Genomic DNA, 22,529 nt, shown 5'->3' on the forward strand with positions numbered 1-22,529 from the left:
CCACCTGCCAATCAGAGCCTTCCTATTGTCTGAATGCAGAAGTTGGAACACGAGCTTCGGAAGCTGCTGCTCCTCTCTCTGAATGAAGATTGAGTTTGCTCCAGACTGTAACCTCCTTACTCCGTCACCCATCTGTGAGTACGGCACTCTCTTCTCAACTCCTTTTCCTTTTATTTTCATTCTTGGATTCAATCTTTCACTTCCCTTTCCTTTCGGTTGCTGCAAATGAATGCACGGCGTGGACCGATTCGGGACAAGGTTTTCATAAACAGAGAGCGGTTCATGTATGGGATGAATGTCCAGAGGAAGTGGTGGATGCACGGACAGATACAACGTTTAACCGACATTTGGAGAAGTACATGAATAGGGAAGGTGCGGGGGGATACGGGCCAAACACTGGCAAGTGGCACTAGTTTAGTTTGACAACATACTCAGCGTGGAATAGTTGGGCTGAAGGGTCCGTTTCTGTGCTGTCTGACCGTAACTGTTCTGTCGTGGTCTTAAAACCATTTTCTTGCCTTGTACCTGCTTCTAACACACAAATCACTCAAAAAAAACCCCACCTCAACCACACAACATAAATATCCACACTTTGTTCAAAAATCAGAGGAACTCAGCCTTGAATATATTCAATAACCCCCCTAACTGCAGGAAGACATCCCCACTTCTAATCCCAGTTCATTTTGTGATTTATACCACTTGCCTTGCTGATTGCTTGCTGCACTTGTCTGACAACTGGCAGTGACTGGTGTAGAAGGACGCTGAGGCCTCTTTGTACATCCACACATCATTCCTGATGAAGGGCTCGGGCCTGAGATGTCAATTCTCCTGGTCCTCAGATGCTGCCTGTCTTGCTGTGCTTTTCCAACCCCAAACGTTTCGACTCTGATTCCAGCAGCTGCAGGTCTCACTTTCTCTACATTGGATGCTGAGGGTTAACCTTATAAATGTTTAAGGGCATTCCTAGAGGCATGGCACTCACCCACAGATTCAATCAATAAACACATCGACCTGGACCCAATATACCGGCACTGCAGCGGACAGCTGGAACTGACAATCGGAAGCGGCAGAGACAAACCACTATAAATGCCGGAGGAAACAACACAGAAGTGCTTCACAGGAACTCCCAAGCACTGAGGATGTCACCTAGACGGGGGACGAAACGTCTGCAACACAAATTCCCAGCTCGGCAAACAGAACCACAACAACGAGCAGCCGAGGTACAAATCTTCTCCCAAACTTGGAATACATAACATGGCTACAACACTATGATATAACTAGAAATAATTATAAATCAAATTTATACAGCCGTAATAAATACATACTGCACAGTAACACTATGATACATCCCTGTCCAGTATGACTTTTACTGTTCAGTTAAACGAAACTTGAAAGGGCTCAGAAAATGTTTACAAAGATGTTGCCAGGGTTTGAGCTACAGGGAGGGCTAAATAAGCTGGAGCTGTTTTCCCTGGAGCATCGGAGGCTGAGGGTGACCTTATTGAGGTTTAATAAAATAATGAGGGGCATGGATAGGGTGAATAGACAAGGTCTTTTCCCTGGGGTGGGAGAGTCCAGAACTAGAGGTGAGAGGGGAAAAGACATAAAAAAGGACCTAAGGGGCAACTTTGTCAGTCAGAGGGGTGGTGCGTGTATGGAATGAGCTGCCAGAGGAAGTGTGGAGGCCTGGGACAATTGCAACATTTGAAAGGCATCTGGATGGGAATATGAATGGGAAGGGTTTGGAGGGACATGCTGGCACATCGGACTAGATCAATTTTGGCTAGTGCTCGCAAGCACCAGTTGCACATAGGGTCCTCTTTGTGTGCTATACATCTGTATGACTCTCAATGCTGTCCAGGCGAGTCAGTGATGTTATAACAACAACACTGGACCAGCAATCCAGAGGCCCCAGGCAAATAACTGGGCTCATGGGTCCAAATACCAGTAAAACAAACATTGGGGAATTTAAATTTATTTTTTAAATCTGAATGAGGAAAACTAGTCTCAGTCATTGAGAGAATGAAACATTTCTGAAAACCCATTTGATTCAATAACGCTCTTCAGGGAAGGAAACCCGCTAGCATTAACTTGGTGCTGCTGCATATGATGGCTCACGTGCTTGACTTTTAAAAATGCCCCTAAAGTCTGGCAATCCTCTTGTCAAAGGGCAGTTCGGACGAAAACGATGTTGGCCTTGCCCAAAAAAAAAGCCCACATTCCATGAAGAGTTAATCTCGAATGTGACTTCACATCTGCGAATGGGTCACATCAGAACATCCAGACAAATCAGCACCAAAATGTCTGGTGCTGCAACAGTACAGCAGGTCAGCCGCACTGAAAAGGAAGGAGCAGGAGGTTTGATGTTTTGGGCATAACCCCTTGATTAGGAATGTGGGGTGGGCCCAAAAGGACTGAGGAGATAAATGGAGGGAGGTGGGACTGGGGAAAGGAGCTGAGAATGCCATGGGAGATGAAAGCGGGGGAAGGAGGTGACGGGTCAGAGAGGAGGTGGAGCAGATAGATGGGAAGGCAGATGGACAGGTGGGACAGTCCCAAGTCGAGGGTTGTATCTGGAATGGCAGCGGGGGGGGGTTGTGGGGGGGGGGGTGTAAATGAGGAAACGTGTGTGTGTGTGTGTGTGTTGTGTGTGTGGTGTCTGGGTGGAGATTTTGCAACACTTTTAAAGTTAAAAATCACACAACTCTAGGTTATAGGAAAAATGAGGTCTGCAGATCTGGAGATCAGAGCTGAAAATGTGTTGCGGGAAAAGCGCAGCAGGTCAGGCAGCATCCGAGGAGCAGGAGAATCGAAGTTTCGGGGGCATGAGCCCTTCTTTCAGGAATGAGGAAAGGTGTCCCCTCATCATTCCTCATTCCTGATGAAGAGCTTATGCCCGAAACGTCGATTTTTTTTTTTCCTGCTCTCGGATTGCTGCCTGACCTGCTGTGCTTTTCCAGCACCACTCTGATCTCCAGCATCTGTTGTCTTTTCGCCTGGAGGTTTTACTAGCTACCTGATGAAGGTGCAGAGCTCTGAAACAGAATTCTCCAAAATCATGCTACAACCAGGTGATGTGTGATTTTTTTTTATGTTTGTACACCCCAGCCCAAACTGCCATCCATATTGTAACTATTGTTTTGGGGATCCAAAACCCAAATCGTTCTGAATTCCTGTCACGTGCACCACAATCCTTTGACAGCTCATTCCATACATGTACAACCCTCTGCATGAAAAGTTGTCCCTTAGGTCCCTTTTAAATTTCCCTTCTCACCTTAAATCTATGCCTTCTAGTTTTTGACTCCCCCACCCTGGGGAAAAAGACCTAGGCTATTTGCCCTATCCATGCCCCTCAAGATTTTATAAACCTCTCTACGGTCACCCCTCAGGCTCTGATGCTCCAGGGTAAAATAAATGCTCCAGTTCCCCTCTCAGTCTGTGTAACCAGTTAAAGCTCAGTTCACTGGTGGTTCCTTTCGGAGTGCTTCTCTGCTCACACTGATGTCCAGTACCTTTTGAAGCAGGTCGAATGGATTTCTCTTTCCAAATTCAACCCCCCCAATGATATTGAGTGACCCTGTCAGGTTTTGTTATGGAATTTCTTCCAAGGTTTCTGTCTGCAGATCCTCCCCTTCTGATACCCAGTTAGCAAAGTTGAAACAAGTCATCACTTTCCATACCGAATAGAAATTCTGGTTTATATTGTGTGTGTCTGTGTGTTTAAAGTACTAACCCAGTAACATACGACTGGTATAATTGATTTAAAATACACAGGTGACGTGAGGAAGGAGATGTCAGGACCTGGCACACTCTGAACCCTAACAGGGTGTTCCAAGTGGTAGTGAAAACATTTCAAAATGAAGTGGATGGCCAGAAACACCGTGCTTCTGTGGAAGCACAGAAACAGTCCATCTCATCCATGCTGACTAGATATCTGAAATTAATCTATCCTATTTACCAGCACATGGCCCACATCCCTCTAAACCCTACCTATTCACATCCCCATCCAGCTGCCCTTTAAAAGTTGTATTTGTGCCAGCCTCCACTTCCTCTCACAGCTCATTGCACACACGCACCACCCTATGTGTGAAAAAGTACCAATCTATGCCGTCCTCATCCCCCGTTTGACCTGTACTGATACCTTCGGGGATCTCTGAACTTGGACAGTAAGGTCCCTTTGTTCCTGAGCACTCTGTAGTGATCTATTATTTATTGCTTACTTCCTTCCCTATTAAGATGAGGTGTTGTCCCTCCAATTTGATTCGTTGTGGCAATAGAGAAGGCCAAAGATGGTAATGTCAGAAAGGGGGTGGAAGGGGAATTGAAATAGGTGGTGACTGGGAACTCTGGTCGGTTCTGTTAGGAAGATGTTTCCATTGTTAGGACAAATTAGGATCCGAAGGTACAGCCTTAGAGGAAAAGGAAGACCCTTTCGTTGGGAGATAAGGAAAAACTTCTTCAGCCAGAGAGTGGTGTATCTAGGAATTCACAACCACAGAAGGCTGTGGAGGCCAGATCATTGAGCGTATTTAAGATGGAGACAGAAATGTTCGTGTATCAAGGGGATCAAGGGTTTCGGGACAAATGGGCTTGAGAAAGTTAACAGCCACGATTGAATGGTGGAGTAGACTCAATAGGGTGAATGGCCTAATTTCAGCTCCTATGGTCTTATGATATGCTGATTTGTGAAGGGATGATGAGTGGGCAAAGAGATGAAGAGGGGAGTAGAATTAAGGGGAAGCTGGATACAGACACAAGGGAGAAAGAAATACAATAAACGTACAATAAATTACAGAACTCTTAAGAGCACTAGCATGAGATTAGGCTAATTGGGAGCACTGTTGTTTGTGGTATATCTAAATGATTTGGAGGAAGGTGTAGGTTGCCTCATTAGCAGTTTGCAGTTGACACTAAGATTGGTGGAGTAGCAGATAGTGAAGAGGACTGTCAGAGAATACAGCAGAATGGAGAATAGACTGGAGAGTTGGGCAGAGAAATGGCAGATGGAGCTCAAGCCAGACAAATGTGAGGTGATGCATTTTGGAAGATCCAATTCAAGAGCGAACTATACAGTAAATGGAAAAGTCCTGGGGAAAACTGATGTAGAGAGAGAGATCTGTGTGTTCAGGCCCATTGTTCCCTGAAGATGGCAATGCAGGTCAGTAGAGTGGTCAAGGCGGCATATGGCACACTTTCCTTCATCGGACAGAGTATTGAGTACAAGAGTTGGCAGGTCATGTTACAGTTAGATAAGACTTTGTTTCGGCCACGTACAGTTCTGGTTGCCACATTCCCAAATGGATGTGGATGCTTTGGAGAGGATGCAGAGGAGGTACACCAGGATGTTACCTGGTATGGAGGATGCTAACTATGAAGAGCGTTTGAATAGATCAGGATTATTTTCATTGGAAAGACGGAGGTTGAGGGGGGACCTGATTGAGGCCAACAAAATCATGAGAGGTATAGACAGGGTGGATAGCAAGAAATGTTTTTCCCCAGAGTGGAGGACTCAGTTACCTGGGGTCATGAGTTCAAAGTGAGAGGGGAAAGATTTAAGATATGTATGGAAAGTTCTTTACGCAGAGGGTGCTGGGTACCTGGAATGTGTTGCCAGCGGAGATGGTAGGGACGGGAACAATGGCGTCATTTAAGATGTATCTCAACAGATACATGAAAGGGCAGGGAGCAGAGGGATACAGATCCTGAGAAAATAGGCAGCAGGTTTAGATAGAGGATCTGGATCGGTGTAGGCTTGGAGGGCCGAAGGGCCTGTTCCTGTGCTGGAATATTCTTTATTCTATCGGGAAAAGACACCTGCCACTCACCTCATCAATGGCCCTCCTGATTTTACAAAGTGTTATAAAGTGTGCTGGACACTCAATGGAATAGAGGCTATTGTATTTGACTTTGATCTATCTGTGGCCATTGGGAAGATGTTTCCATTGGTAGGAGAGACCAGGAGCCGAGGGCACAGCCTTAGACCTTTTAGAACGGAGGTAAGGAGAAACCTCTTCAGACAGAGAGTGGGGAATCTGGGGAATTCACTGCCACAGGAGGCTGGGAGGCCAGGTCACGGAGGGTATTTAAGACCGAAATAGATGGGACAAACATGATTTACCATCCGGTGTGAAAGGAGTGCACTTCCTCAGCTCCTGCAGATCTTTGGCACGGGGAACGTGCAGTCCCAGCCTCAAACAGCATCGGTCCCACGGGAGCAAAGGGAGCGAGAGCGGCCAGTCCGGCAGAAAGGAAGCCTCGCTCCCTTCCCGCTTCACCCACTGTCTTCGAACGGGGCACAATCCCCCCACGGGCACGATCCCCCCAGTCCTGGGTGGGATTCGCTGCAGACTTCAACTCCGTGCGATCACGTTGGGAAGGCGCCTGTGCGTCCGCAGGGTCGGCGATCGATTGAAGGCCTTGCCGCCCCCGGGGCAGGTGAAGGCCTTGCCACACTCGGGGCAGGGGTACGGCCTGTCCCCGGTGTGGACCCGCCGGTGCCTCAGCAGCTTGGAGGACCCAATGAAGGCCTTGCCGGACTCGGGGCAGGAGAACGGCCTCTCCCCGGTGTGACCGCGCCGGTGGTCTCCAGCTCAGAGGGGACTCGAAACCCCTTCCCGCATTCCCCACACTTCCACGGTTTCCCCACGGCGCGGGCTCCCTCCTGGTTCGACGCTCCCTCTGACGTCCCACTCTGCTGCGGGTGGCCGGCTGGCTAACTCTCCGCTCCGGTAAAGCTCCCTCCACCCTCGAACAGCGGCATCTCAGTGCTTTACCAGTCAGATCTCTGGAAGCAGGCGGGACAATCCTCCTTCTCCACTCAAAAGATCGATAAAATTCCAGTCCCAATGAGTCAAGCTGGCTGAGGCAATTAGTTCAAGATATGCAGGTAAATCCTCCTGTGAAAGCCTGTAAATTAGAAAGTCATCGCTGTCAGTATCACGTAGAATCTCAGAGTTTAACAGATCGATTTCACGGAATATTCATTCCATGCCCATAACCCAAAACCTGAGTGTCTCCATCCCACACACTCTCCCTACTGCCGTACCTAATACGCTCCCTCCCAATTTTTCTGATTCCTGACATTTGAAAGATCTAGCTCCAAGAAAAGTTAAGAATTAGAACCCCTACAGTGTGGAAACAGGCCCTTCGGCCCAACAAGTCCATACCGACCCAACAAGTCCAGACTGACCCTGTGATGAGTATCCTACCCAGACCCATTCCCCTATATTTACCCCTGACACGTGCACCTAAGCTACACATCCCTGAACACTCTGGGCAATTTAGCACGGCCAACCCACCCTCACCTGCACAAGGTTGGACTGTGGGAGGGAACCGGAGCACTCGGGGGAAACCCACACGGAGAGTCACCCGAGGCTGGAATTGAACCCAGGTCCCTGGCTCTATGAGGCATCGGTGCTACCTACTGAGCCACCATGCCACCCTCATGCTGTTTGCTAACCTAGTTATCTGCCCCCCCCTCTCTTTCTACCATATTGACAGACCAAGATGTGGGGTGGGGGGGAGGGGAAAGAGAATCAGAGCAAGAACTTTGCTTTGGTAACAAGACCTAGAACATGCTCGCTCTGAGGATGACTGTAGTGGAGTCGATCAATACCCAAGTGAGACTGGAGGGACCCTATAGAAGAATACACTTACAGGACTCTGTGGATATAGAGAGGAATGAGTCTGACTAGATTCATCCACAGAGTCAGCATTGAGCCCAGTATTCTCCTGTCCTGTAAAGGGTATGACTGGAAATACATGACATGTTGTGGTTCTGTTCGCCAAGCTGGGAATGTGTGTTGCAGACGTTTCGTCCCCTGTCTAGGTGACATCCTCAGTGCTTGGGAGCCTCCTGTGAAGCGCTTCTGTGATCTTTGCTCCGGCATTTATAGTGGTTTGTCTCTGCCCGCTTCCGGTTGTCAGTTCCAGCTGTCCGCTGCAGCGGTCGGTATATTGGGTCCAGGTCGATGTGCTTATTGATTGAATCTGTGGATGAGTGCCATGCCTCTAGGAATTCCCTGGCTGTTCTCGGTTTGGCTTGTCCTATAATAGTAGTGTTGTCCAAGTCGAATTCATGTTGCTTGTCATCTGCGTGTATGGCTACCAAGGATAGCTGGTCGTGTCGTTTCGTGGCTAGTTGGTGTTCATGGATGCGGATCGTTAGCTGTCTTCCTGTTTGTCCTATGTAGTGTTTTGTGCAGGCCTTGCATGGGATTTTGTACACAATAAGGACTGCACAAAACACTAGCTGTCTTCCTGTTTGTCCTATGTAGTGTTTTGTGCAGGCCTTGCATGGGATTTTGTACACAATAAGGACTGCACAAAACACTAGCTGTCTTCCTGTTTGTCCTATGTAGTGTTTTGTGCAGTCCTTGCATGGGATTGTGTACAAAATCCCATGCAAGGCCTGCACAAAACACTACATAGGACAAACAGGAAGACAGCTAACGATCCGCATCCATGAACACCAACTAGCCACGAAACGACACGACCAGCTATCCTTGGTAGCCATACACGCAGATGACAAGCAACATGAATTCGACTTGGACAACACTACTATTATAGGACAAGCCAAACCGAGAACAGCCAGGGAATTCCTAGAGGCATGGCACTCATCCACAGATTCAATCAATAAACACATCGACCTGGACCCAATATACCGGCCACTGCAGCGGACAGCTGGAACTGACAATCGGAAGCGGCAGAGACAAACCACTATAAATGCCGGAGGAAACAACACAGAAGTGCTTCACAGGAGACTCCCAAGCACTGAGGATGTCACCCAAACAGGGGACGAAACGTCTGCAACACAAATTCCCAGCTCGGCAAACAGAACCACAACAACGAGCAGCCAAGCTACAAATCTTCTCCAAAACTTGGAATACATAACATGGCTACAACACTATGATATAACTAGAAATAATTATAAATCAAATTTATACAGCCGTAAATAAATACATATTGCATAGTGACACTATGATATATCCCTGTCCAGTATGACTTTTACTGTTCAGTTAAACGAAACTTGAAAGGGCTCAGAAAATGTTTACAAAGATGTTGCCAGGGTTTGAGCTACAGGGAGTGGCTAAATAAGCTGGGGCTGTTTTCCCTGGAGCATCGGAGGCTGAGGGCTGACCTTATTGAGGTTTATAAAATGATGAGGGGCATGGGTAGGGTGAATAGACAAGGTCTTTTCCCTGGGGTGGGAGAGTCCAGAACTAGAGGTGAGAGGGAAAAGACATAAAAAGGACCTAAGGGGCAACTTTGTCAGTCAGAGGGTGGTGAGTGTATGGAATGAGCTGCCAGAGGAAGTGGTGGAGGCTGGGACAATTGCAACATTTAAAAGGCATCTGGATGGGAATATGAATGGGAAGGGTTTGGAGGGACGTGCTGGCACATCGGACTAGATCAATTTTGGCTATGTGCTCGGCGTGCACCAGTTGCACATAGGGTCTCTGTGTGCTATACATCTGTATGACTCTCAATGCTGTCCAGGCGAGTCAGTGATGTTATAACAACAACACTGGACCAGCAATCCAGAGGCCCAGGCAAATAATCTGGGCTCATGGGTCCAAATACCAGTAAAAACAAACCTTGGGGAAATTAAATTTATTTTTTTTAAATCTGAATTGAAAACTAGTCTCAGTCATTGAGAGAATGAAACTTTTCTGAAAACCCATTTGATTCAATAACGCTCTTCAGGGAAGGAAACCCGCTAGCATTAACTTGGTGCTGCCTGCATATGATGGCTCACGTGCTTGACTTTTAAAATGCCCCCTAAAGTCTGGCAATCCTCTTGTCTGAAGGGCAGTTAGGGACGAAAACATTGTTGGCCTTGCCAAAAAAAAAGCCCACATTCCATGAAGGAGTTTTTCTCGAATGTGACTTCACATCTGCGAATGGGTCACATCAGAACATCCAGACAAATTAGCACCAAAATGTCTGGTGCTGCAAGAGTACAGCAGGTCAGCCAGCATCTGAGGAGCAGGAGGTTTGATGTTTTGGGCATAACCCCTTGATTAGGAATGTGGGGTGGGCCCAAAAGGACTGAGAGATAAATGGGAGGGAGGTGGGACTGGGGGAAGGGAGCTGAGAATGCCATGGGTAGATGAAAGCGGGGGAAGGAGGTGACAGGTCAGAGAGGAGGGTGGAGCAGATAGATGGGAAGGCAGATGGACAGGTGGGACAGTCCCAAGTTCGAGGGTTGTATCTGGGAGTGGGCAGCGGGGGGGGGGGGGGGTGGGGGGGGGGGTGTAAATGAGGAAACGTGTGTGTGTGTGTGTGTCGGGTGGAGATTTGCAACACTTTTTAAAGTTAAAAATCACACAACTCTAGGTTATAGGAGAAAATGAGGTCTGCAGATGCTGGAGATCAGAGCTGAAAATGTGTTGCGGGAAAAGCGCAGCAGGTCAGGCAGCATCCGAGGAGCAGGAGAATCGAAGTTTCGGGCATGAGCCCTTCTTCAGGAATGAGGAAAGTGTCCTCATTCTTTCCTCATTCCTGATGAAGAGCTTTTGCCCGAAACGTCGATTTTTTTTTTCCTGCTCCTCGGATGCTGCCTGACCTGCTGTGCTTTTCCAGCACCACTCTGATCTCCAGCATCTGCTGTCTTTTTCGCCTGGAGGTTTTACTAGCTACCTGATGAAGGTGCAGAGCTCTCAAAGCTCGAACTTCTAAACAAATCTAATGGACTACAACCTGGTGATGTGTGATTTTTTTTACCTTTGTACACCCCAGCCCAACACTGGCATCTGCATATTGTAACTTGGTTGTTTTGGGGAAGTTCTACAGAAACTAGAATGATCTGTTCTGAATTCCTGTCATGTGCAGGCAGCAATGACTTTTGTAATCCCCTTTTCACAGGATATGAGAAGAGCAGCTTTGCAGGTAGAGCTTCCCAACTGAGTACCATGTGAAGGTCTGACAGAGCCCCTTGATTCGTGGGACAGGAGAGACGTCCCTCTTTCAGTCCAGAAGGGGAAAATTCTTTGAACGTTTTTGTCTGCTTCAGTAGGCTCTTAAAGTATCGTCTTTACCTGAACCACAGGGGCACGTGCCTGAGCCAGTTTGCCCACTGTGGGGAAAGGAAGTCTCAGGAGGCATTCCGCGCGCCATGGAGAAACCGTGGAAGTGTGGGGATTGCGGGAAAGGGTTCCGCTCCCCCTCCGTGCTGGAGATCCACCGCCGTGTCCACACTGGGGAGAGGCCGTTCAGCTGCTCGGTGTGCGGCAAGGGCTTCACCCAGCTGTCTATCCTGCTGACCCACCAGCATTTCCACACTGGGGAGCGGTCCTTCACCTGCCCCGTCTGCGGCAAGTTCTTCACCCAGTCGTCCACCCTGCTGACCCACCAGCGGGTCCACACCAGGGAGCGGACCTTCACCTGCTCCGTCTGCGGCAAGGGCTTCACCGACTCCTCCCACCTGCTGACCCACCAGCGGGTCCACACCGGGGAGAGGCCGTTCAGCTGCTCGGTCTGTGGCAAGAGCTTTACCCAGTCGTCCAACCTGCTGCGGCACCAGCGGCTCCACACCGGGGAGCGGCCCTTCACCTGCTCCGTCTGCGGCAAGGGCTTCACCGACTCCTCCCACCTGCTGACCCACCAGCGGGTCCACACCGGGGAGAGTCCGTTCAGCTGCTCGGTCTGCGGCAAGAGCTTTACCCAGTCGTCGAACCTGCTGCAGCACCAGCAGGTCCACACCGGAGAGTGGCCCTTCACCTGCTCCGTCTGCGGCAAGGGCTTCGCCCGCTCGTCCGACCTGCTAACCCACCAGCGGGTCCACACCGGGGAGCGGCCGTTCAGCTGCTCCGTCTGCGGCAAGGGCTTCGCCCGCTCGTCCGACCTGCTAACCCACCAGCGGGTCCACACCAGGGAGCGGCCGTTCAGCTGCTCGGTCTGCGGCAAGAGCTTCACCCGCTCGTCCACCCTGCTGCAGCACCAGCGGCTTCACACCGGGGAGCGGCCCTTCACCTGCTCCGTCTGCGGCAAGAGCTTCTCTCACTTGTCCAACCTGCTGACCCACCAGCGGCTCCACACCAGGGAGTGGCCCTTCACCTGCTCTGTCTGCGGCAAGGGCTTCACCCGCTCGTCCAACCTGCTAACCCACCAGCGGCTCCACACCGGGGAGCGGCCGTTCAGCTGCTCGATCTGCGGCAAGAGCTTCACCCGCTCGTCCACCCTGCTGCAGCACCAGCGGCTTCACACTGGGGAGCGGCCCTTCACCTGCTCCGTCTGCGGCAAGAGCTTCTCTCGCTCGTCCAACCTGCTGACCCACCGCCGGGTCCACACTAGGGAGCGGCCCTTCACCTGCTCCGTCTGCGGCAAGGGCTTCACCCGCTCGTCCGACCTGCTAACCCACCAGCAGGTCCACACCGGGGAGTGGCCCTTCACCTGCTCCGTCTGCGGCAAGGGCTTCACCCGCTCGTCCAACCTGCTGACCCACCAGCAGGTCCACACCAGGGAGCGGCCCTTCACCTGCTCTGTCTGCGGCAAGGGCTTCACCCGCTCGTCCGACCTGCTAACCCACCAGCGGGTCCACACCGGGGAGAGGCCGTTCAGCTGCTCGGTCTGCGGCAAGAGCTTTACCCAGTCGTCCAACCTGCTGCGGCACCAGCGGCTTCACACCGGGGAGCGGCCCTTCACCTGCCCCGTCTGCGGGAGGGGCTTCGCTCAGTCCCAGCACCTGCTGCGGCACCAGCGGGGGCACAAGTGACGGGGCCAGCCGCTGTGAGTCACCGCCCAGGGCTGAACCCTGGGTGGGATGGGGGAGGGTCACTGCAGTTGCTGTGCTCTCATCCCCTTGGCATCCAGTGGCTCTGCGAGCCTGCGACTGCGCATTTCCTCCTGAAGTGGAGATGTACAACACAGAAACAGACCCTTCGCTCCAACTCCTCCATATCCTCAACTAATCAAGTCCCATTTGCCAGCAATTGGCCCTATCCCTCCAAACCTCTCCTTATACAGATACCCAAGTGGATGCCTTTTAAATGTTGCAATTGTACCAGCCTCCACCACTTCCTCTGGCAGCTCATTCCACACGCGCACACACCACCCTCTGTGTGAAAAATGTTGCCCCTTAGGACCCTTTTTAAATCTTTCCCCTCTCACCCTAAACCTATGCCCTCTAGTTCTGGCAAAAGACTTTGTCTATCCCTATCCATGCCCCTCATGATTTTATAAACCTCTCTTAAAGTCAACCCTCAGCCTCTGACGTTCCAGGGAAGACAACCCCAGCCTGTTCAGCCTCTCCCTGTAGCTCAAACCCTCCAACCCTGGCAACATCCTTGTCAATCTTTCTGAACCCTTTCAAGTTTTGCAACATCCTTCCGATAGACCAGAAGTGCACATAATACAGAGGAACTTCGATTATCCAGAATTAGATGAACCAGCACGGTGGCTCAGTGGTTAGCGCTGCTACCTCACAGTACCAGGGACCCGGGTTTCATTCCTGCCTCAGGCGACAGACTGTGTGGAGTTTGCACATTCTCCCCGCGTCTGCGTGGGTTTCCTCCTAGTGCTCCGGTTCCGTCCCACAGTCCAAAGATGTGCAGGTCAGGGTGAATTGGCCATGCTAAATTGCCCGTAGTGTTAGGTACATTAGTCAGAGGGAAATGGGTCTGGGTGGGTTACTCTTCGGAGGGTCAGTGTGGACTGGTTGGGCCTGTTTCCACACTGTAAGGGATCTCATCGTCAAGCGACTGAAATACACCCTGCATGTGTCCTTTGGATAATCGAGGTTCCTGTGTATTCCAAAAGTGGCCTAACCAACGTCCTGTCCAGACCCCAACCCCTATACTCAGTGCTCTGACCAATAAAGTGATCTGCAGAATCTGCGGGACTTGCTTAATCCTGGAAGGTAAATCACGTGTTTCTCCTTCTCTTGCAGGTGGATCCAAGATTTCACTCTCTGTCCCATTGAGTCTCCAGTCAGGTCCTTCAGCTCAACTGGTCTCTCTCAGTATTTCTGACCCATGTGAGCCTCTACGCACCTCCCCTTCACTTGCTCACACTTGATTTCCCTTACAGCAGCATTCCCTTCAGTTCCTTTCTCCCTGACGTCTGTATCCAGCTTCTCCTTAAATGCCGTCCACCTCGACCTGCTACTGTGGGGGTCATTCCCACTGCAGACAGAGGTCTCTCCTTTGTAACCTCTTCAAAAGATTTACCGCTGACTTCCCCCTTCAGTCTTTTCCATTTCTGGGTCTCCCCGCTGTTGCGAAACTTGGAAGGGTTCAGAAAAGATTGACAAGGATGATGCCAGGGTTGGAGGATCTGAGCTATAGGGAGAGGCTGAACAGGCTGGGGCTGTTTTCCCTGGAGCGTCGGAGGCTGAGGGATGACCTTATAGAGGTTTACAAAATTATGACCGGCATGGATAGGATAAATAGGCAAAGTCTTTTCCCTGGGGTTGGGGAATCCAGAACTAGAGAGCATAGGTTTAGGGTGAGAGGGGAAGATATAAAAGAGACCTACAGGGCAACTTTTTCATACAGAAGGTGGTGTGTGTATGGAATGAGCTGCCAGAGGATGTGGTGGAGGCTGGTACAATTGCAACATTTAAGAGGCATTTGGATGGGTATATGAATAGGAAGGGTTTGGAGGGATATGGGCAGGGTGCTGGCAGGTGGGACGAGTTTGGGTTGGGATATTTGGTCGGTATGGACGGGTTAGACCGAAGGGTCTGTTTCCGTGCTGTACATCTCTTGACAAAGCCTTGTCTGAGGGTGAAATGTTGTCATTCCCGTTGATGCGGGTGGTCCCCTGTCTGTTGTCCTTTTTGTTTCCTTTCTCGGAAAGGACGTCGCGGACATGGGCAGCATTCCCGAGCCCCGCTCCGGAACGGGCTGTTCCTTCCTCTTCCAGCCCCCGGGAGAAGGGGCAGCTTGAGTGCATTGGGAGAGTGGGCCGTTCACCGGGAGGGTGCCAATGGGACGGGAGAGCGGTACCGGTAATGGGGCGAGGGGGAGATGCCGCAGACCGCCAGAAACACTGGGGCAGCTGCTCGCGTCCTCCTTTTGGATCTCACAGCACAGGGAGGCCATTCATCTGATTACCTGTCTGGCTCTGCATCTGGCTCTGCGTCTGTCTGTCTCTCTGAGGTGACAGCGGATTCCAGCATATTGCTGCTTGCTGGGTAAACCTGTTTTTCCTCTGTTTTCCCCCTCTCTCTCCTGCTCAAACCCCTGACCTTCAGGCCGCCCCTGACCTTGTCACTATCAGTGAATAGGGAACAGCTTTTCTTCCTCCACCTTATCTGAACCTATCACAATCTTCCCCACTTTCACCAGTTGTATCTGTGTGTGACCCTCTCTTTCTGTGTCTCTTTCTCTCCTAAGCCCCCTCCCTCACCACATCCCATTTACCCACCCCCTCCTGTCATGCTCCCACTTTCAAACGGTCTCGTTGTGTTTTCACTGCCTCTTCCCCATCGTTTCCGTCAAGCACCTCATCTCACGCTTAGAACCCCTGCAGTGTAGGAGTAGGCCCTTCAGCCCATCCAATTCACACCAACCCTCCCTCACCCAGACCTCTGCCCGTAACCCTGCAATTCCCATTGGCTAACCCACCTAGCCTACACATCCCTGGGCACTATGGGTAATTTAGCACAGCCAATGCCCCCTAACCTGCACAGCCCTAGGCACTATGGGTAATTTAGCACGGCCAGTCCACCCAAACCTGCACATCCCTGGATACTATAGGACAATTTAGCCTGGCCAATCCTACACTAAGGGTGGATTGGCCATGCTAAATTACCCATAGTACTCAGGGATGTGTAGGTTAGGGTAGATTGGCCATGCTAAATTACCCAATCCTACACATCCCTGGGTACTGTTAGGATAAAATAGGTTAAGGAAGGGTGGAGCTATAGCTGCTGTTTGGGGAATCAAAACTGTTGCTTACGTGGCCAGCTCAGCTGCCAACGCCCAAATGAGCTCAATAACAGGAAACGCCTAGCAAACGCGAAATGTCCTAATAAGGCAATGCTTAGTAGCTCCGCGAAGCTCTGCTTAGCAAAGAGTATATCAGGAGCAGATTTGGGAGGGGAAGGCAGAACGCGCCTTCTCCAGTGAATGTATGGTGATTCACTGTATCAGCTACGATTCTGCAATAAAGCCTGCTTGTGCCAAACAATTGAGCGTCTGTTGTCTCTCCTCCTAAAACGAACATGCAAGGACAGATTCCGTCCTAACAGTACTATGGGTAATTTAGCCATGGCCAATCCACCCTCACCTACGCATCTTTGGATTGTGGGAGGAAGCCGGTGCACCCGGAGAAAACCCTCACAGACGCAGGCTGGAAATGTGCAAACTCCATACGGACAGTCGCCCCTGAGGCTGGAATTGAACCCGGGTCCCTTGGCGCTGTGACCACTGAGCAACCCCTTATAATCCGCCTGCGTTAAGTTCCTTTTGTCACCTGGAGGAATGTTACAGGGGGGAGTGGGGTTTAAGTCTTCTCTGAGCTGAGAGAGGACACAGGAGATGCTCCTCATGATGCTTTCATGTGTCACATTGCATACTTCTTAGATTTTACATGTAAATGTCTAGTTGGGGTTAGAATTCTTGTAAATATAGACAAACGGAAACACTTGTTGAGACATTTCACCAAACCCCAAGTAGGCAATTGACATGCCCGCCCCTGAAAAGAGAACCTTTTGTGGGGTCAGAGTTGACATTGAGAATAGCGAAATGAACACTGTCCCTGTCGTGTTTGTATTTTTGCTGACAGAAGGGCAGTTTGCAGTCAGCAGGAACTGTGGGACTAGAGGCTGCGGGCCAGGTCTGCGCTCGGGAGCGTAAATCCCAACGGGAACCAGAGGCGTTGCTAACGTTTAAGCCAGCTGAGTTTAGCAAGAAAAGGCTGCGACCCTGTGCTTGAACTGATCAGCCGAAACTTTGGGCGTAGCCAAGGAGAGCTGAAGGCGAAGCTCACGGGAGGGTCTCCTTTCTCAAAAAAAGCAGAAAACATGAGGGATACCAGGAAGAATTCCGCTGAATTCCAGAGAGCTGTGGCATGCCGATGATTTGGTACAATGAGCTTTTAATGTGAACTCTCATGAGGGAGTGCAAACGAACTCAAGTTGAAATGTAGCTCCGTAAAGTGTTGTGTAACAGTCATAGCGTTGACCGTTGTTGAACGTTTTGATGCGGTCCAGTTTTTCTTTTGTTTTTTAAAGATGAGATGATGTTTTGTGGTTTTTGGATGGGTTGGGTACAGAGTGGGAGGTAGGGTGGGCTGGGATCTTCCATGTTGATGGGATTTGACAGTGAATTTTGCTTCGTCAATTATTCAGACTGTGTGCCTGGAGAGAGGGAGGGTCTGACCCTTGGGAAGGGTGCTGGCGGGGTGTGGGCGGGAGGTGAACCTTTGCAATGTCCAATCAGAAGGCTAAGTGTTAAGATAACAAGAGCCGATATTTAGCAGTCGATAAGTGCAACATGTAAGCAGTTTGTTCATATGCAGCTCAAAGGCTGTCCCCAAAGTTAAACTTAGTATGGCGCCTACCCACTCAATCCAGTTACCCACCCCATTTCAGGGTGGATATGTGAACTATCACTAATTTTCTTCTAACGAATAAAACATTTAAACCTAGCTGTTCAGGAAAGCAAACAAGTTTAAAACTACAGCCATGCTGCAGTTAAACTCAATAGACTTACTCAGAGCAAAATACATGTTCCCTGAAAGTAGTTGAAAGTTAACATAGTTGTATTAGATGTCGGAATATCTGTTTAAATGGAGCCGTGAGCTTTCCCAATGTAGACAGGGCTCCTCGAAACGTGGCAGTGTCCCCCCTGCAGCTGCAGAGCGAGACAGGAGAGTTTGTTTTTGTGAATGAGCAGTTGTAGCGCGAGGTGGCTGTTGCTTGGTGACGGTGAGGCTCCCCCGGCCCCGCCCATCCCCCCGTGCAGACGTCACGCGGGGGTGAAGGCGGTTGGGAGGAGAAGTCGCTCGAGCGGGGAAGCGGCGGCCGTTAGGAAAATGGCGCCGTGCGGCCCGGGGCAGACCCCCGTCACTGGTCACCGCCGCCTTCCTGGTGCAGCTGCTGTGTCACGGCCACACCGGCCGGCTGTACAGCAGGCAGGAGCCGGTGACCATTCTGGAGGCGGATGGGGTTAAGGGCCTGTTTGGGAACTGGTCGGCCGCCTGGGTGGTGGAGTTCTACTGGTCGTGGGGCGGCCCCTGTGTCAACTATGGGGCCACCTGGAAGGTACTGGGCCCGGGAGGTGAAAGGTGAGGCAGGTTGTGGGGGGGACGGAGGGGAAGGAATGTGGGGCCTGTCCTGTCATAGTCACATTTTACACTCACTTTCCATCTGCTTTTACTGGCGCTTGTGCTGTTTACCCCTCACTGTGTTTTAATCCTTGTGCTGTTTACCCTTTGCTGTTACTTGTACAATTGCTGAGGGTAGTGTGTAAATACTAGTGAAGGATACTATGCACCAGCATGTATATGTTCCTCAGTTATTGAAGGGGCAGGACCTGTTGAGAATGGTTAGTAAAGCAGGTTGTGCACTAAGCCTTGTTAACATCGATGTGTTCACTGGAAAAGTTGACTTTTTATTATTTAGAGTCGTAGAGATTTTCAGCACGGAAACAGACCCATTCAGTCCAACCTGTCCACGCCCACCAGATATCCTACATTAATCTAGTCCCCTTTGCCAGCACTATATCCCTCTACACCATTCCTATTCATTTATCCATCCAGATACCTTTTAAAGGCTGTAATTATACCAGCCTTCACCACTTTCTCTGGCAGCTCATTCTATACCTGCACCACCCTCTGCATGGAAACATTGCCCTTAGGTACCTTTTATATCTTTGTGGCCTCATCCTAAACCTATGTCCTCTAGTTGTGAAGGTCACCCCAACACAGAGGTAAAGACTTAAAAACTTCGCATTTGTCTGGCTGCTCAATCAAATATTGAGCCACATGGATGAAAAAATATCGCTCTGCCCTTTTGGATCTCCGATAGTCATTTGGAAACTTAAAATCTGTCAGTAACACCAGCATTGCTACAGAGCATATTGTGTACACTCCTCGGTGTCAACAAGTAGCGCACATGTTTGCTAATGTCACCAAAACATTGGGCGTGTTCCTTATTGTCGGCAGAAAGGGGGCGAAACCTACTTTTGACACTGGAGGACCGGAAGGAGACGTGTCCTCCTGCCATTCGGAGCTCCCCTATTGGTGAATGTGGAAGTTGGGCCATGAGGTTCTGAAGCTCCTGCCCCTCCTCTCTCTCAATGAAGTTTGAGCTTCAATCAGACTGCAGCTTCCTTCCTCTGTCCAACATCTGTATGTACAGCATTCTCTTTTCTCACCCCCTTTTCCATTTACGTTTCATTCTGGGGTTCAATTGTTGACATGGAGCAACTGAAAGGAATGGGAGTGAATCCAGCCAGGGGACAGACTCTGGAAAAGTTAGTCCAAGCCATTGTCTAAATTCGCAAAATAGACAGGCAGGAGACTGGAAGAATGCAGCAAGCCAGGCAGTATCAGGAGGTGGAGAAGTTGAGGTATCTGGTGTAACCCTTGTTCAGGATTGGGGGTAGGTATAGGGAGAGCTGTGGAACAAGGGTGTGCTGGGGGCAGGGTGATGAAGTGAGGATAGGTGGAGACAGGTAGAGGGTACAATAGACAATAGGTGCAGGAGTCGGCTCTTCTGCCCTTCGAGCCAGCACCACCATTCATTATGATCATGGCTGATCATCCTCAATCAGTATCCTTTTCCTGCCTTATCCCCATAACCTGGTTGGTGAATGGGAGGAAGGAATCTAGTTGGCAGGGAAGAGTGGAAGGGGCTGGGAAGTGAGTTGGGGGATGAGATGGGAGATTATTTGAAATTGGAGAACTCAGTGTCGAGTCCTCCGGGCTGCAGACTGGTCAGACAAGATGAGGTTATGTTCCTCCAATTTGTCAGAAGGGGAGTGGGAAGGGGCATTAAAATGGGTGGAGACTGGGAAGTCCGCTCAGCCTCTGCGGACCTGGCTGTGATGCTCGGCAAACTATTCCCCAAGTTTCCGCTCGGCCTTCCTGATGTAGAGACGACCACAACTGGCAAAGCACAGTGGGTCGAGCAGTAGGACAGTCGTATTTTGGAGCACAAGCTCTTCATCAGGAATGATGCGTGGATTTTCAGAGGGGCATCGGTGTCCTTCTGCGCCAGTTGTCAGACAGGTGCAGCAGGCAATGAGCAAGGCAAGTGGTATATTAGCAAGAGGAATTAAGTTCAGAAGTGGGGATGTCTTCCAGCAGTTAGGGGGTCATTGGATATATTCAAGGCTGTGTTCACGTGATTTTAATGTGGATGCTTGTGGGGGAAGGCAAGAAAATGGTTTTAAGACCAGTATCCAGTTTTAAGACCATTCCAGAGTCAGACAGCACAGAAACAGACCCTTCAGTCCAACTAGTCAATGCTGACTATGTTCTCAAACTAAACCAGTCCCACCTGCCAGTGAAATGGATCCCTCCAAACCTTTCCTATTCATGACGTTACTGTACCTGCATCCACCACTTCCTCGAGACATTTAGCCCTCACGTGAACCACTCTGTGTAAAAAACATTGTGCCTTTCAAGTCTTTTTAAAATCCACCTAGATGAAGGTAGAATCCTGTCCCTCAGGATTCCCTCCAGCAATGTGCCCACCACTGATGTCAGGCACACTGGTCTATAGTTCCCTAGCTTGTCCTTACCACCCTTCTTAAACAGTGGCACCACGTGAGCCAACCTCCAGTCTTTTGGCACCTCACCTGACATGCACTGTATGCTCTATGTAGATGCTGTTTCTGATGGATTTAAAGTGTCCAAATGCCACAATTTCTCCCCCACTCTCTTGACATAACCGTGCAGGCTCGTCGCTATTTGATGTTCATGATCATATCAATCTCAATGAGGTCACCCCTCAACCTCCTGTGCTCCAGTGAAGACAGTCTCAGCTTCTCCTGATTACTCAAACCCTCCAGTCCTGGCAACATCCTGGTAAACCTTTACTGAACCCTCTGTAATAGTATTCTTCCTATTACAGGGCCACCAGAAGCCTTCTCAGTACTCTACAAGTGACTTCACCAACATCCTGTACAACTTCAACATGATGTCCCAACTCCTTTATTCAATGGTGTGAACAATTAAGGTAAGTGTGCTGAATGCTTAACATCAATCTACATTTGTCAATATATCATATCAGTTGCATGACACTGTGACCTTTTGCTCTTAACTCCGTGTCTTATGATCCTGCTCCACAGCTACCCGATGAAGGAGCAGCGCTCCGAAAGCTAGTGCTTCCAAATAAAACAGTTGGACTATAACCCGGTGTTGTTATTTTTAAACCTTGTCCCATCTAGTCCAACAGCAGCACCTCCACCTCCTTTCTAATGAACACAGCCCATACCTCCCGGTGCTGCCAGTAAACTGCCGATGAAACGACGCAGTACCTGCACTCCTGAAAATTCACTGCTCCATCTGATACACGACTTTGGAAACTTAGTGCAGGAGGCTGCAAGAAATGAGCAGCTTTAAAACAAAAACCGCTTGGAGCTTTCAATGAGAGCCTGAGCCCAGCAGTACGTTCTGGTTACCTTTATTGTGGCCCAACATTGTTACAGCTTCAGGTGCCCCCAGCAAAAGGGCAGAGAAAGAGTAGCTGTTTTTTAGACAGCTCAACAACAGGGGGAGGAGCAAGGGGCAGGGCAAGGCCAACAGCAGGCCCCCGCACTACGGCTGCATTGCCTTGCACAGTTTACAAAAATCCCTTCCCCTTCAGAGACTCCCCACAGTGTGGAAGCTGGCCGCTCGACCCAAAGACTACACACCGATCCTCCAAAGGGTAACCCACCACACAATTCCCCAACCCCTATTGCTCAACATTTACCCCTGACTAATGCACCTAACCTGCACATCCCTGGGCACTATGGGTATTTCAGTACTGTCAATCCACCTGAACCTGGACAACTCGTATATGCTGACCAGATATCCCAACCCAATCTAGTCCCACCTGCCAGCATGGGGCCCATATCCCCCCACAGTTGCCTTTTCAATGTTGCAATTGTACCAGCCTCCACCACTTCTTCTGGCAGCTCATTCCATACACGTACCACCCTCTAAATGAGAAGGTTGCCCCTTAGGTCTCTTTCATATCTTTCCCCTCTCACCCTAAACCTATGACCTCTAGTTCTGGACTCTCCCATCCCATGGAAAAGACTTTGTCTATCTATCCTATCCATGCCCCTCATGATTTTATAAACCTCTATAAGGTCATCCCTCAGCCTCTGACGCTCCAGGGAAAACAGCCCCAGCCTGTTCTGTCTCTCCCTATAGCTCAAATCCTCCAGTCTTGGCAACATCCTTGTAAATCTTTTTAGATTAGATTAGATTACTCACAGTGTGGAAACAGGCCCTTCGGCCCAACAAGTCCACACCGACCCACCGAAGCGTATACCTCCCAGACCCATACTCTGGGTGTTTGCAAGAACTGCCACAAACACTACGTAGGACAAACAGGAAGAAACAAAAAAAAACAAACAAACACA

The 22,529-nt window shown here is 50.0% G+C and overlaps 3 protein-coding genes and 1 long non-coding RNA gene across 6 annotated transcripts in view; 2 read left to right on the forward strand and 2 right to left on the reverse strand.

The window, feature by feature from the left end:
* Positions 1-22,529, reverse strand: part of LOC132808144 (zinc finger protein 850-like) — a 131,059-nt gene that overhangs the window by 22,064 nt on the left and 86,466 nt on the right. The window lies entirely within an intron of this gene.
* LOC132808143 (gastrula zinc finger protein XlCGF57.1-like) overlaps positions 1-22,529 on the reverse strand; it is a 63,285-nt gene that overhangs the window by 16,699 nt on the left and 24,057 nt on the right. The window lies entirely within an intron of this gene.
* LOC132808137 (zinc finger protein 271-like) lies at positions 21-16,134 on the forward strand. Of its 2 annotated transcripts, none has more exons than XR_009642029.1 (2): positions 21-134; positions 13,889-16,134. XR_009642029.1 is itself a non-coding variant. In XM_060822009.1 (2 exons), the coding sequence occupies exon 1, from the start codon at positions 11,117-11,119 to the stop codon at positions 12,713-12,715; it is 1,599 nt and encodes a 532-aa protein (XP_060677992.1). In that variant the 5' UTR covers positions 10,871-11,116; the 3' UTR covers positions 12,716-12,729; positions 13,889-16,134. The 2 variants fall into 2 exon arrangements, 1 of the variants encoding a protein (XP_060677992.1); XM_060822009.1 differs by lacking the exon at positions 21-134 and adding an exon at positions 10,871-12,729.
* LOC132808146 (uncharacterized) overlaps positions 17,948-22,529 on the forward strand; it is a 32,838-nt gene continuing 28,256 nt past the window's right edge. Inside the window, exons 1-3 of one of the 2 annotated variants that reach the window (XR_009642032.1) lie at positions 17,948-18,234; positions 21,029-21,133; positions 21,246-21,336. This is a non-coding gene — a long non-coding RNA (uncharacterized LOC132808146). Of the gene's footprint in view, positions 18,235-21,028; positions 21,134-21,245; positions 21,337-22,529 lie in introns of those variants that run through there. The other variant, XR_009642033.1, reaches the window with a different exon arrangement.

The sequence above is a fragment of the Hemiscyllium ocellatum genome, assembly GCF_020745735.1.
Source record: "Hemiscyllium ocellatum isolate sHemOce1 chromosome 27 unlocalized genomic scaffold, sHemOce1.pat.X.cur. SUPER_27_unloc_33, whole genome shotgun sequence".
NCBI classification, from domain to species: Eukaryota; Metazoa; Chordata; class Chondrichthyes; order Orectolobiformes; family Hemiscylliidae; genus Hemiscyllium; species Hemiscyllium ocellatum.

What these genes read in the sequence shown, in the direction of transcription:
- LOC132808137 (XM_060822009.1), top strand. Translation starts at nt 11,117, where the DNA reads ATGGAGAAACCGTGGAAGTGTGGGGATTGCGGGAAAGGGTTCCGCTCC.